Source organism: Triticum dicoccoides, chromosome 3A, assembly GCF_002162155.2.
Source record: "Triticum dicoccoides isolate Atlit2015 ecotype Zavitan chromosome 3A, WEW_v2.0, whole genome shotgun sequence".
Classification (NCBI taxonomy): Eukaryota; Viridiplantae; Streptophyta; class Magnoliopsida; order Poales; family Poaceae; genus Triticum; species Triticum dicoccoides.
The window spans coordinates 762981879-762995680 of NC_041384.1; the positions used below are offsets into that span (position 1 = coordinate 762981879).

The 13802-nt window shown below is 47.9% G+C and overlaps 1 protein-coding gene across 1 annotated transcript; it reads right to left on the reverse strand.

Moving 5' to 3' along the window:
* Nucleotides 1-5438: 5438 nt before the first annotated feature.
* Nucleotides 5439-10021, reverse strand: LOC119273331 (pectin acetylesterase 5-like). The gene is made up of 11 exons (XM_037554525.1): nt 9770-10021; nt 9485-9617; nt 8947-9026; nt 8782-8871; nt 6701-6825; nt 6562-6622; nt 6247-6300; nt 6073-6150; nt 5885-5990; nt 5647-5792; nt 5439-5549 (listed from the first exon to the last, which is right to left on the reverse strand). The coding sequence occupies exons 1-11, from the start codon at nt 10019-10021 to the stop codon at nt 5439-5441; spliced, it is 1236 nt and encodes a 411-aa protein (XP_037410422.1).
* Nucleotides 10022-13802: the final 3781 nt, after the last annotated feature.

The following is a 13802-nucleotide window of genomic DNA, read 5'->3' on the forward strand; positions in this document are numbered from 1 at the left end:
AATTCTTATGCAAGTTATATTAGGTTAATTTTTATGCAAGTTATCTAGGTTATAAATATAGGCTGTAAGACTCTTTTTGGAATTAAGCAATAAGAATATTATTATCCCTATTGCCCGGTTCCCAGAGGAGCCGGAACCCTAGCCGCCACTAACCCTAGCCGCCGCCGCCATCTCCCTCCGATGCGACGGCGCCCAGCCGCCGGCGCGCCCGATCATCGCCCCATCCTACTCCATCCTTCCCCTACAACCTACGGAGCAAGTCCGGTAGGATCCCTGGTTCTACCAGCGGTACTTGCGGGGCCAAACGACTAACAGCGGTACTTGTGGGCTTGGATTTGTGGCAGTTGCCCAAGTGCTGTATATTTGTAGTGCTCTATTTTTGGGCTGCCCATTGGAGGCTCGTTTTTGCCCTCAAATGTCCTAAAAGGTGGTTATGCCCTATTATAGGGCAGCTATTGAAGATTCTCTTACTAGGATTTAATTTGAGTTTTTAACTTCTGTGTCTTCGCCTGGGTCGGGAGGAAGGATATCCTTAGTGACATTTACTGTAGGTTCTGTTCTCCAAAGGATGGAACGATGTGAGACATTTTTTATCTATCTTCCATATCAGATTAATTTCCATTACTTTTCAAGTTGCATCCTTCTCTTGAACTGAACCACCTTGCAAATACTGATTTTATCTTCCACGTAAAATCAGTGTTGCCTACACAAACATGTCATTTAAATATGTCAATCTGCTCATTATGAAGCATCAATTCATTTCCTGCTCATCAGGAAGCAGCAAATCATTTCCGTGCTAGACCACCCATCGCGTGCGTGCACTCACGGCTGACAAAAACACAAACAAAAGTTAGTAATATAAGCTTTCTTTTCTAGATCTCCAGATTCCATCAACACATAAATTTGTTGAATTTTCGTGCCAAGAAAACTGCAGAGGTGATGGCTGATGAAAAAACGAGACAGGTAGCCATTCTGTCAGCTAAGTTGATTCAGACAAGTCTCGTGACAAAGGGAGAGGATGAACAACGATGGCACTATACACCCTTTTTCATCCATGGAGATGATATGAGAGCAATGCGGGTATTCATGGCTCCCATTTTTTCCTAGTTTTTAAACTGCACACAGAGAAGTAAAATTGTGCAAAGGACTACTGCTACTACTGATCATTGTTGTCCGAAAACACGGGAGAGAGATCACAATTCAGAAAACATCGTCGTCACCTGCAAAGGACAGAGGATAGTTAGGATCGATCGGCCATGTCTTACTTCATATAACATACAAATAAACAATTGGTGTCAATCATGTGGCGGATGAAAAATGTACTCTCTTATGTTGAATTTCAATCGTGACGACAGTAAAGTGTAACATCAAAGCAATTGGTTTCCCAAAATAGGCCTCGGGCAAACAACTAAAATCATGTAGAAAAGGCAATGAGACACATAATAGTGAATCCATGAAAAACTAAGAAAATTATTAGGGATAAGTATATTTTTCATCCTCGAACTCTGGCGATAGTATAGAAATCGTCCCTCAACTTCGAAACCACTAAAACTCAGTCCCTCTACTATTTAGACCGGATACTTTTTGTCCCTTGCGACGCTTAAAGTGGTTTTGGTACGACGTGTACCCGGTTTTGACTAAAATCGCCCACGTGGCCTGGTTTTGACTGGAAATGTAACCGTAAATGTGCAGTCTAGTTCATCATTTACAGTAAATGTGCAGTAATATTTCGGATGTCTGCTTCAAGTTCAAATGTGACAGTAAATGTGCAGTCTAGTTGATCATTTACAGTCAATGTTACATCTGGTGCTGCAAGTTTTCAAGTTGGAGGAAATAAAAGAAAGAAGTCCATTTTACTACCCTGAATAAAGTTGGTGGTTCACAATACCCCCTCATCTATTTTTCTGTTCCTTTCACCCCCTAAACAAACCCATACCGGATGAAAGAACCCCCTGGGTGGTTTGTCTCCACTTGCTGCTGATGTGGCATTGGTCAACAATGGTTTTGACCTGCGGGTGGGCCTCCCTTGGCAGGTGTGGCTGAGATTGACGGGTGGGGCCTAAAGGAGGCGGGGTCCGCTTGAGAGGTCTGTCTCCTTCCTCTGTCGCTCGTCCGCGGGGCAGAGAGGAGCTCGGGCGCTCGTCTCGGCGGCAAAGGCCACCCCCGGCGGACCTACGACCATCGGATTGACCCCCGCGATGCAGCGCGTACCCCGGCAACAGCAGCAAGCAAGGCAACAACGGCACAAGCAGCAGCCACAAGCAAAGCAGCAGCGAGCGAGCGCACGGGGGTACCTGCAGCTGCGGCGCACACGGGCACAGATCGAAGGGGGGATCGGCAGAGGAGCTCACCGCGGAGCTCGTGGACGAGGTTAGCGAGCGCGGGTGTCGATGGACACAGCGAAATCGATGACAAGATGCGGCGGCCGTCGACGAAGACGACGGCGATGGCGAGCGTACGTGGCCTCCTAGCCCGAGCCCTTCGGCGAGGGTGAAGGAGACGACGATGGCGGAGCTACTGGACGTCTTGGCGTGACGAGGGGAGGCCGGCGGCCGCGGGATCGACGCGGCGACGGCGACCATGAGCTTCAGGCGACGAACAAGGGATATGCGGGAGATTTGGGGTTAGAAAAGAGGGAAGGAAGAGGAAAGAGAAGGGAGGAAGGAGAAGCAGGGCGCTCAGCGCGGCGGCTTGGAACTCCGGCGGTCGCCGGCGTCGGCCGGAGGCGGCGGGGTCGGGCGCAAGGGGAGGCTGGAGCTCCTCTATCTCAGCCCAGCCTGATGAGGGGGGCCCACCTGTGGTCAAAACCACCGTTGACCACTGCCACATCAGCAGCCATTTGAGTCAAACCACCATAGGGACCGATTTTGTCCGGTATGGGATTGTTTAGGGGGTAAAGGGAACAGAAATAAAGATCAGGGGGTTATGTGAACCACGAACTTTTTTCAGGATAGTAAAATGGACTTTTTTCGAAATAAAAGAGCAAAGAAAGTCCCAGCAAAACTACTGGACTAGTGTACTTGTACTCATGTTTGTGGTTATCCCTTGTGGTTATGTCAGAATTCATGTTTGTGGTTGCTTGTAGTATTTCTCATTTACTTTGTCAGACTTTGAGAAATTCCTTGTGGTTTGCTTGTAAGACTAATCAGTACTCCCTCTGTCCAAAAATACTTGTCATTGAAATGGATATATCTAGATGTATTTTAGTTGTAGATACATCCATTTTCATCCATTTTGATGACAAGTATTTCCGGACAGAGGGAGTACTATGTTTGTGGTTGTCAGACTATGTTTGTCATGCAATCTGTTCGGTTCCGTACTTTGTCCAATCATCTATTAACAAGTGAACAATCTGCAATGCATTCAGTTTACACAATTGTCTAAAATCATGTGAACAATCTGCTATGAATCCCATTCAATTTATAAAATGGTCTGGAACTGAAACCATCTAGTTAGTATACAATTTGTTGTTACCAAACTGGACAAACAAAACCACTTTAAGCATCACGAGGGACGAAAACCGGGTCCATGTCATACTGAAACCACTTTAAGCGTCGTGAGGGACTAAAAGTATCCGGTTTAAATAGTTGATGGATTGAGTTTTAGTGATTTCAGAGTTGAGGGACGATTTCTATACTATCACCAGATTTCGAGGATGAAAAATATACTTATCCCAAATTATTAAGAAAAGCTCAACCCAACTACATCCAACCCACAACTCAAAACTTGTTAGTTCATTTTCTCTGCTGTTGGCATCACCGAACGATCTAGCACTGAATTCCCTTGATGAATGCATAGCTAGGTAGATTGTTTTGTTTCAGACCAAGAAATAGGCAGAAGTTATAATGTACGTACTGTCTAAACACATTTGTTTGCATTGCCAAACCAGTACTGACAGAGATCCAGATTATTTCATCTAGGGAATTCAGATTACCGCCCGCACAAGGTGCAGGGAGGGAGGGAAGGAAGAGATGGGGGCAGGGGGCGCAGTACCTTGCTCCGTTGAGCGGCCATTACGACCAAGCACAGCCGGGGGATCGCCTCCAGCACCTCGCGCCAGCGCCATCGCCTCAGGACCTCGCGGCGGCGTCCACGGGGCCGTAGGGGAGCGGCCACTACGACCAAGCCCAGCGAGTTCGCCTCCAGGACCTTGCGGCGGTGCCGGCGGCGTCTCCCGGGTCCTCGCGGCGGCGCCTCCCTCTCGCGAGATGGGTTGGACGACATGCGAGGGATTGACAGAGCGAATTGACAAAGTTTCTGGAAAAAAGGACCGTAATGCCCTTGTTAATTAAAATCAACGGTGGGAAATAATCAAAGGGGGAGTTACATGAAATTACATTTTGTAACTCCATCAAAGACGATGATGCAAGACGCGATGATATGGTATCGGTGGACCATAGATGTGGTTTGTCACCACGTGCAGACTTCAGTTCCCTGAGGGTCCAATAGAGGAACCATTGATGCTTGGGGAGGAGGCTTGATTGGGCTCCCAGATTGACCATTTGCGGCGGCTCACAAGAGGGCGTAGTAGAGGAACCAATGGAGGTCAGGGAGGGGTGGAATAGCTCGGTAAGGTGACTTGGGGCATCCAGGTCGAGCGTTTGTGGCAGCTCCCATGAGGATGCGACACATGAATCAATGGATCAGCAGGGGGAGGAGGCGCCTAGGTCATGGGTTCATGGAGGTGCTCAGGTCGTGCATGGTATGATAGATAGATTTCTTAGGTTAGTCCATCAGCTAGGTATGGGAGACGTGAGGGCAACCTAAGGAAAATAACTTCTCGTGGAATCTGTAACCTCCGGTGGGTTATGTAATGGCAAAGGCGGGTAATTTTCTTTAATTTATATCGAAAAGCTATAGAGTTCCAGTCAATTTATTAAATGGTCAGATGTTTCTAATTTTTGTGGTAATTTCTAAGCTTTTTTTGCGAGAAAAAAGAGATTTCATTGCTTAACCAGTGTGGTTACAATCGTTTGAATACAGCAAATCAATCTCAGAGGGAACCGATCTAAGCCACACTGCAGTGCACTTGTTGTTATAACCAAGTTGAGCAAGACCATGAGCCACACCGTTGCACGAGCGACGTATGGTGGAGATGGTAAAGTTTCTGTCCTTTTTCTAAGCTATTTATGCTTTTTCTGGTTAGCCCGTAAAGTACATTTTATATATAATAGATAGATATATTGGTATATAGAAAGATAGATTAACTGAATAACTCATCATTTTTGGGGAATTTTCCATACTGATTTGGTGCTTGAAATACAATTTTTTTTTGCTCCGTGGACATTTTCACACGATCCACCATCATTCATCTGACCACACTTGTTTTATTACATATGATCATTACTTTTCACTTTGATGATTGCTGTTTTTTCTCTTTCTTTCTTGCACTCTTTACATTACATAGTAAACCTCAACCAATGCAATGTAATAGCAAATCATAAAGGTGACTGACTATTGCATGTTGGGTTGCACGGATACTTGCAGTCAACCTCTTTCACTCCTTGCGTCCTTCCACGGTGCCAATCTCCAACAACTTCTGCAATGGTCTGCTCCATATATAAGATGGTAGTGAAACAATATCAATCCAAGAAACAACATGGGATAGCAAATAATGTGATTTATTGTGGATTTCGAACTGCCTACTTTATTTCCAAGCCTCGGGGAATTATGTGAATTCCATGAGACATCAAGGACCGTTTGACAATGAGTGAAGCATGAGTCGATGAAAAATCCCCAGTCCTCTTTATCTTTAACAACCTTTAATGCATCAGCCATCGTGGTCCTTAGTCCTATCGATGCGGTAGCAGAATATTTAGAATTTCACAAACAGGGAAAAACATTGATGCTTAATGAGAGTGAAAAATTGACAAGCTAAGCTAACCATCAAGAACATCAATTTGTGTGGAATTGCAGTTCCGGATATTATCCTTGCAACTCAACCACGACTTATCAGGAGCCGACGAAGCTGGTACGGTCACATTTCGTATCTATAGCGAAGGATAAGCGATTAAATGGTGAAACTTTTAATGGAGTAGAAATAAGAACGAGAAGAAGAAAATATAAAATTACCTGCGCTGGATCATACCCAGAGTTGACAATAAACATGGGGGTGTGGATGCTCTTAATAAGTTCCGCAGGGAAGAAACACTAGGAACACAATTATTTCAGCTAACGAACTTACTAGCATAACCTGATGGCATGCTTAAGAGTGCGAAGCATATCATGTTATTCAGTTGAAACTACCTCAGTTGGCTCTTTGTTGGTAAGGCAGTCCTTGGGCAACACTTGTCTAACATTCTAAATAAATTAGCAAAATTTGTGAGATACAGAAGAAACTCAGTGGCATTTAGTACAAAGTGGCATCATCACATGGACAGAAAAATATTGTGTGTTTTACCGACTGTTGCACAACTAACCACTTGCAAACTCAAGAGTTTTATAAAGCCTTTTCTAAAAGTCGTGTTTTTGAGAAGTGCAAAAAGGGGGAAAAGATAACTAGAAATCTTGGTTACAAAATAAGGCATGCTATTAAAGTTTTAAGCAAGTCCAGTGGCTAACCTGGAGATGAACGACTCCACCATAGAGAGATCGGAAGGACCTTTGTTCAGATATATCCTTTCTGTTAGAAAAAGTGGCACTTTTAGTTCAGATACCATGCTAGTGGGTTACTTTTTTATTTTCTTTTCAAGAGTCTTACACGTCAAGAATAAACCCAGCATCGACAAGGCATTTAACCGAAACCTTGTGAGAAAATCGTGCACTAAAATCGTCACAATGCACTATCATTGCTAGACCACCAGCAGAACAACCTGTAAGGATGGCCTGAAATGCGTAGAAATATGAAAAAAAATCATTTTTACATGGTTCTTGTTCACAAATCACAACTAACATTTGTAGCACAGAATGCAACTTTTGTACTAATGGCTCTTGCTCAATTTATATTAGCCCAGTAAATTAAGTATTGATGGCAATAAGCCATGCACACGGCGAAGGCGACTGGCATGAAGATGACCAGGTTGAGTCCGTAGCATGTGTGTCCCCCGGCGTGAGCCCGTGGTTGCGTTCGTGAAGTGGAGGAGCTGCATGCGGGGAGCCGTTGCGATCTGTTGGAGTCAGGTGCGGCGTGCACGCGGCTGGAGGGAGTTAGTTGCAAGCTAGCTAGATGGTTGGCCGGGTCATGCTAGTGCATGCATGGGCTAGCCCGGCGAGTCATGTGGTCATGCATGGATATGAATCGTGCATGTAGTGGTTAGCTTAGTGCGTGAGTTAGTTGCCGGGTGTGCCGGCCGTGTGGTGTGTGTGCACGGGTATAAAAACTCCTCCTCCATGTATTGATCGAGTTGCGCCGGTGTGGAGCCGAGGGTAGCCATGTAGCCACTGTAAAGAGGAAAAGGATTGGGGCGTTCGTGCGTCCATGGCGGCGTTTGTGCGCCGGCCCGAAATTTCTTGTGTCTTGTGTCTTCTTCTACCTTTAGCCGTGTGTGAGAGAGGGCTGCGGTTCCAACAATTGGTATCATGAGCTTAGTGTCTTGGGCGTGCTTGCCGTGACGGAGGCGTGGCAGCGATGGCGGCGCTCGCCGGTGGCTGCACGACGGAGCTCCGGGCCGTGTGTGGGCCCAAGGAGGTGGGCGGCGTTGTGGCTGTCATGGTGCGTGGCGGAGGCGGCGGGCGGTGACGTCGTACGTGCGGCGACCGCGGAGGCCGGCGAGGCGCTGCGTGGTGGCGCAGGGGCGCAGCATGGCGTGGAGGCACTACATGGCGGCATGGAGGCCGCGGCGGTGCAGGGCAATAAGCCGTGGCGGCGAGCCGGGCGCGACCGGTGCGTGTTATGGGTGCGCACTGGACGTGTCGGGACCGCGGGCGCGCGGTGAGCGTTTGGTGCAGTCGGACTCGTCGAGCGCGTCGGATGCGCGCGGGACGTGCGGGACGCACTGGTGTGGTCGGGCTCGTCGGGCGCGTCGGATGCGCGCGGGACATGCGGGACGCACTATTGCGGTCGGGCGCGTCGGGTGCGCGCGAGACATGCGGGGCGCCGAGGGACGCCAGGCATGTGTCGCCGGCGGAGAAGGAGCTCGGCGTGTGTCGCCGGAGTCGTGACGGAGCACGATGCGACCGGCGTCGTTGCGCCAGGTCGGGTCCGCGGACTGGGTCACGGTCGTGGCGAGATCGATGACGGGAGGTGCAACAACTCCGACGACGACGATGTCATGGCTTAGGGGGTGAGTGATGGCAATAAGCCATGCACACGGCCATGGCGACTGGCATGAAGATGACCAGATTGAGTCCGTAGCGTGTGTGTCCCCCAGCGTGAGCCCGTGGTTGCGTTCGTGAAGTGGAGGAGCTGCATGCGGGGAGCCGTTGCGATCTGTTGGAGTCAGGTGCGGCGTGCGCGCGGCTGGAGGGAGTTAGTTGCAAGCTAGCTAGATGGTTGGCCCGGCGGGTCATGTGGTCATGCATGGGCTAGCCCGGCGGGTCATGTGGTCATGCATGGATATGAATCCTGCATGTAGTGGTTAGCTTAGTGCGTGAGTTAGTTGCCGGGTGTGCCAGCCGTGTGGTGTGTGTGCACGGGTATAAAAAACCCTCCTCCGTATATTGATCGAGTTGCGCCGGTGTGGAGTTGAGGGTAGCCATGTAGACACTGTAAAGAGGAAAAGGATTGGGACGTTCGTGCGCCTGTGGCGGCGTTCGTGCGCCGGCCCGAAATTTCTTGTGTCTTGTATCTTCTTCTACTTCTAGCCGTGTGTGAGAGAGGGCTGCGGTTCCAACAAGTATAACATGTGTAGCATTGGCGAGTCCTTTTTCCATTAGTTCGTCAATAACCGCTTGATAGATACGCAATCCTCTGAAGTGCAGTATGGTTCCATCCTACACCATTACGAAAGCATCTCCTGAAGCAACCGAAACAACGACATCACATATATCAGAATCCAGAAAAATCACCTGTGCTTGACATTCCGCATCCCCTGAAAACGAAGCTCCATCGCAGTATCGCACGTAGGCTTTGTTCCAATTGTAGAAATCTAATAACATGCTGATGACAATTTTTTTTGAGCATCAGTACAGACACAAGCGCTCATATACACGCGCATACACTCACCCCTATGAACGCACACACGCACACCCTACCCTTATGAGCACCTCTGAAAGACTAAGCCGGCATATCATCTTAAGATTTATGAAGTCATCGTAGGCGCCTCATCGTCGACGGGAACGTCTCCTCCCACTGAAAGCGCATCGCCAGAAATCCTGAAATAAATCCAGGAATAATGCGAGCACCAGGATTTGAACCCTGGTGGGTTGGGGATATCACTGTCCACCTAACCAACTCAACCACAGGTTGATTCGCGCCGATGACAATTAGTGCAAAGGCATAGCAAGAAGTATTAAATATTCAGGCAAACAGAGAGAAGGACATGAAAAAATGGAACAAATTAAATAGATATGGACTGGTGTGTGGAACAGAAGTATTGGTGATTACCAGGATTTTGCAGGTGGTCACTGCCGAGGATTCCAGCGCCAGCGAAGTGAATCGGTTTCATGAATTTAGACGAACCGAGATCAGACATTCTACGATTGGAACAATCATTGACTGTGCCGCACCAGCCTCCTCCCTTGGTTGTTAAAAGAAACAAACAAGTCCATCAACTAATTGCCCTTCCTTGAGTCAACTTGCTAGACATCCCCATCATGCATGTCTTTTGATATATAGAGGGGATTTCGCAAAAAAGAAGATATGTAGAGGGGATGGCTGGATGGTACGTACCTGTAGATGGATGTGCCAGCTGCTGGAGCCGTCACCGGAGCCTCTCTGGAGGTGGTAACCCGATGGGGTTCCGTCCAAGCACACTGCACCCTTCTCCTGTGCGGCAGTGAGGAGGGTGAGCGCGACGGGCTCCGGCTGTGGCACGCCGAACAACTTAGGACGGAGAGGACCATGGGAATATATGCTTAGGTGTCGTGTACGAATAATGCAGTAAACGACAGAAATCCATGTCTGAGCCAGGAGCAGCCGCATCTAATGAGCTGTAATTTAAAATAAATAGCAAAACAAATTTCCCAAATATCTGAAATTTTTACACATGAAAGTTGAGAGAATCTTCTAGGTGCGTGCAAAGTGTCAAGGTGTTTGGACATTTGAGGAGCTTGTGAAAAAACAAAAATCCGGTATGTGCATTGCACTTTTTGAATGTTTCTTTGAGAAGCCAAAGTTGTTATTTTTGCCATGAGCTCCTCGAATGTCCAAACACTATTACCTTTTGCACGCACCTAGAAGTTTCTCTCAATTTCATGTGTATAAATTTCAGAATTTTATGATCTTCTTTGCTTTTTTACAATTTTACTGTTCATCAACGGGGTGCAGCTGAGCGTGGTTGCAGAAACACCGCACCTTTTTTGAGATACGGCCCTTAGGCGTTTTTATTCATTCATAGACCGTACACAATCCGAGTGCAAAGCTGCACTTAGGAAAAAGGGGGGTAAAAAAGGTCATACTGCTCCTCACGGCAGTAACACCATGCCTAGCCAAAACATGAGCTACTTCATTGTCTTCTCTTCCATTGTGCTGAATCTCTACCCCCTGTAAAAGCGAGAGATAGGAAGACATCTCTCTGAAGATAGGACCACTCACCGAACAGTGTATCCCAGCGTTTCAGTCGTCTACTACTGGTTTGCAATCTGATATGATCTCCACTCTAGGCCATCCTCTGTCCATAGCTAGCAACATAGCATCTCTGCACCCTATCGCCTCGCATACAAATGGATCGGTGAGCCCCTCATAAGAGACATATCTCCCTACCAGAAACTTTCCTTTGTGATTTCTTGCAACTACCGCCGTCCCAGCTCTGCATCCCATAGCATTAGTTGCAGCATCCACATTTAGCTTCACCACACCTTCTGCCGGGGCTTTCCACCTTTCTTTACGCCGATGTGCGACTGTGTCGTTGGCTGGTATATTCAGAGCTCTCAAGTGCTCCTGTATTAGCTCCATAGACCTGAGCGGCTGGTACTGCCGCTCTTCATGAGTATACTTGTTGCGGTCGCTCCATATTGCCCACATCACCGAGATTACAATGGTTGCATCCTCCTTTGCAATGAAGCTGGGGTCGAGTAGATCCCTTATCCAAGTCAAAGGTAGCATCGTAGGGAGGCTACAGCCAAAAAATCTATGTGCCTCTGCCCAGAACACTTGTGCATGGGTGCAGGTAACCAGAGAATGAAACAAAGTCTCATCCTCATGTCCACACAGCGCACAAATCACATCCTCGCCAATATGTCTCCTTACGAGCTCCGCCTTGGCAGGTAGGAAACCTTTCATCACCCTCCACCAGAAGATTCGAAATTTGGGTTGAACATTCAGCTTCCGTAGACGCTTCCAACTTTCTTCCTCTCCTGATGAACTGCCCGCCAAGCTGTGACCCTCGTCCTTTTTCTGTTTTAGCACTCGGTACGCCGATCTAACTGAGAAGACGCCAGATCGGTCCCAGGCCCAAGCCCAGAAATCATCTTCATTTGTCCTTGGTCTCGGCAAGTTCAAAATTGCGTCGACATCTGTCCTCAAAAATAGTTTCTGTAGCAGCTCCATGTTCCACTGCCCATTCTCCTCGTGCAGCAAGTCAAAGACGAGCTGCACAGGTTCATTAGACAACCTACAGATCGGCATCATTGAGGTCGTTCCATCTATCCATTGGTCATGCCAAATCTCAGTTGTCTGTCCGTTCCCCACCCGGGGGATCAAACCTTGTTTGAGAACTTCCCGCCCTTGTAAAATTGCCCGCCAAGTGCGAGATGAGCTAGCCGAACACCCAGCCTGAAGGAAATTCCCCTATGGGTAGTAGCGGCCTCGCAAGACCCTTGCACATAAACTTTCTGGGTCTACTAGCAGTCGCCAAGCTTGCTTGGCTAACATTGCATCATTAAAGAGCTCCAGGTCGCGAAACCCTAGCCCCCCTTAGACTTCGGGGTAGCCATCTTCGGCCATTCTTGCCAATGCATACCTTTCTTGTCAAGAGATCCTGCCCACCAATATTTGGACATTACTGTCATAATTCTACCGCACAAGACTTTAGTGAGTTTAAAACAACTCATAGAGAAGGCCGGTAGTGCTTGGACCACTGACTTGATATGCACCTCTTTCCCCGCACTCGATGCTTTCCGGAAATCCCATCCTTGAACCCTAGACCTTGCCGCCTCAACGATATGCTCAAAATTCTGGTCTGTTATCCTCCCTGCTGCGGTTGGCAAGCCCAGATACTTCTCTGAGAGGGCCTCTCTCTGAATCTGCAGTACATTCTTAACACCTCTCTTCGTCGATGCCCCACACTTTGGGCTGAAGAACACTGAACTTTTGTGTTTATTAGCATTTTGACCTGAGCCAAGGCTATAGGCAGTCAAAATCTCATTGAGACGTACTGCACTTCTACTATCTGCCTTCATGAATATCAAGCAATCATCCACAAATAGCAGGTGTGAAATCCATGGGGACCTCAATCCTGCTCTAATGCCTCTGTCAATCCATCCCCCGTCATAGTTTTTCAACATGCATGAAAGGCCCTCCCCGCATAACAGAAACAGGTAAGGGGACACAGACAACCTTGACGCAGGCCTCTCGACGGGTGGAAAGAAGGAAGGAGCTCCCCATTAACTTTGACCTGGAAGGATACAGAATTGACACATTTCATCACCAGAGATATCCAGTCCTCAGAGAAACCGAGTTGGACCATGATGCCTTGTAGATAGTCCCACTCCACTCGATCATATGCTTTCATCATATCGATCTTAACTGCACACCATCCCTGCTTCCCTTTCTTCCTCTTCATTGCGTGGACACACTCATATGCCGTTAAGATATTATCAGTTATGAGCCGTCCTGGCACAAAGGCACTTTGCTCTTCAAAGATGATTTCATCTAAAATCGCATGAAGACGGTTAGCCAAAACTTTCGAACACATCTTATAAATAATATTACACAAGGAGATGGGTCTGTATTGAGTAATGTTTTGAGGATTTTTAACCTTTGGTATTAGAACAATCATAGTCATGTTTACCGACTCCGGCATTTGTCCCTCATTCAGGAAGGTGAGGACGGCAGTCACATCCTCCCCGATTAGGTGCCAATGCCGTTGGTAGAAACCTGCATTGAAGTCATCCTCGCCCGGAGCCTTCGAAGGCGTCATTCCAAATAGCGCTGCCTTCACTTCTTCCGCTTTGAACGGTCTCGACAGCCGCTCGTTCATCTGCTCAGTTACCTTAGCCGGAACATGATGCAGCACCTCGTCTATAACTAATTCTTCCTGTGCCGTATAGAGATTGGTATAGAAATTCTGGACCTCTTCATGGATGGCCTCCTTGCTCTCACAGACCTGTCCATTGGAGTCCACTAGCGCCGAGATCCTATTGCGCGCGCGTCTAGCAGTAGACTGTGCATGAAAGAATTCAGTGTTCCGATCTCCCGCACGCAGCCAGTTGACTCGGGATCTTTGCTTCACCATTATTTCCTCTCTCAGTAAAAGCTCATTCAGCTGCCTGGCAAGATCCTTCTCCCACTGAGATGATCCCCTGTACAGGGAATTACTCTTCTCCCTCTCAAATTCCTTTCTCAGCTTCTTCAGTTTCCTTCTGACATCACCAAATTTCTTTGTTTTCCAGTCAGTGAGGTGTCCTTGCATGTGTACAAGATTTCTTTGGAGGTCCCCGAGGGAAAAGTTCCCCGTCCCATGCATCCAGCCACTCTCCACTGCGGATACGTAAGATTCTTCCCGATGCCACGCGTCCTCATACATAAACCGACGCTGTCCCCC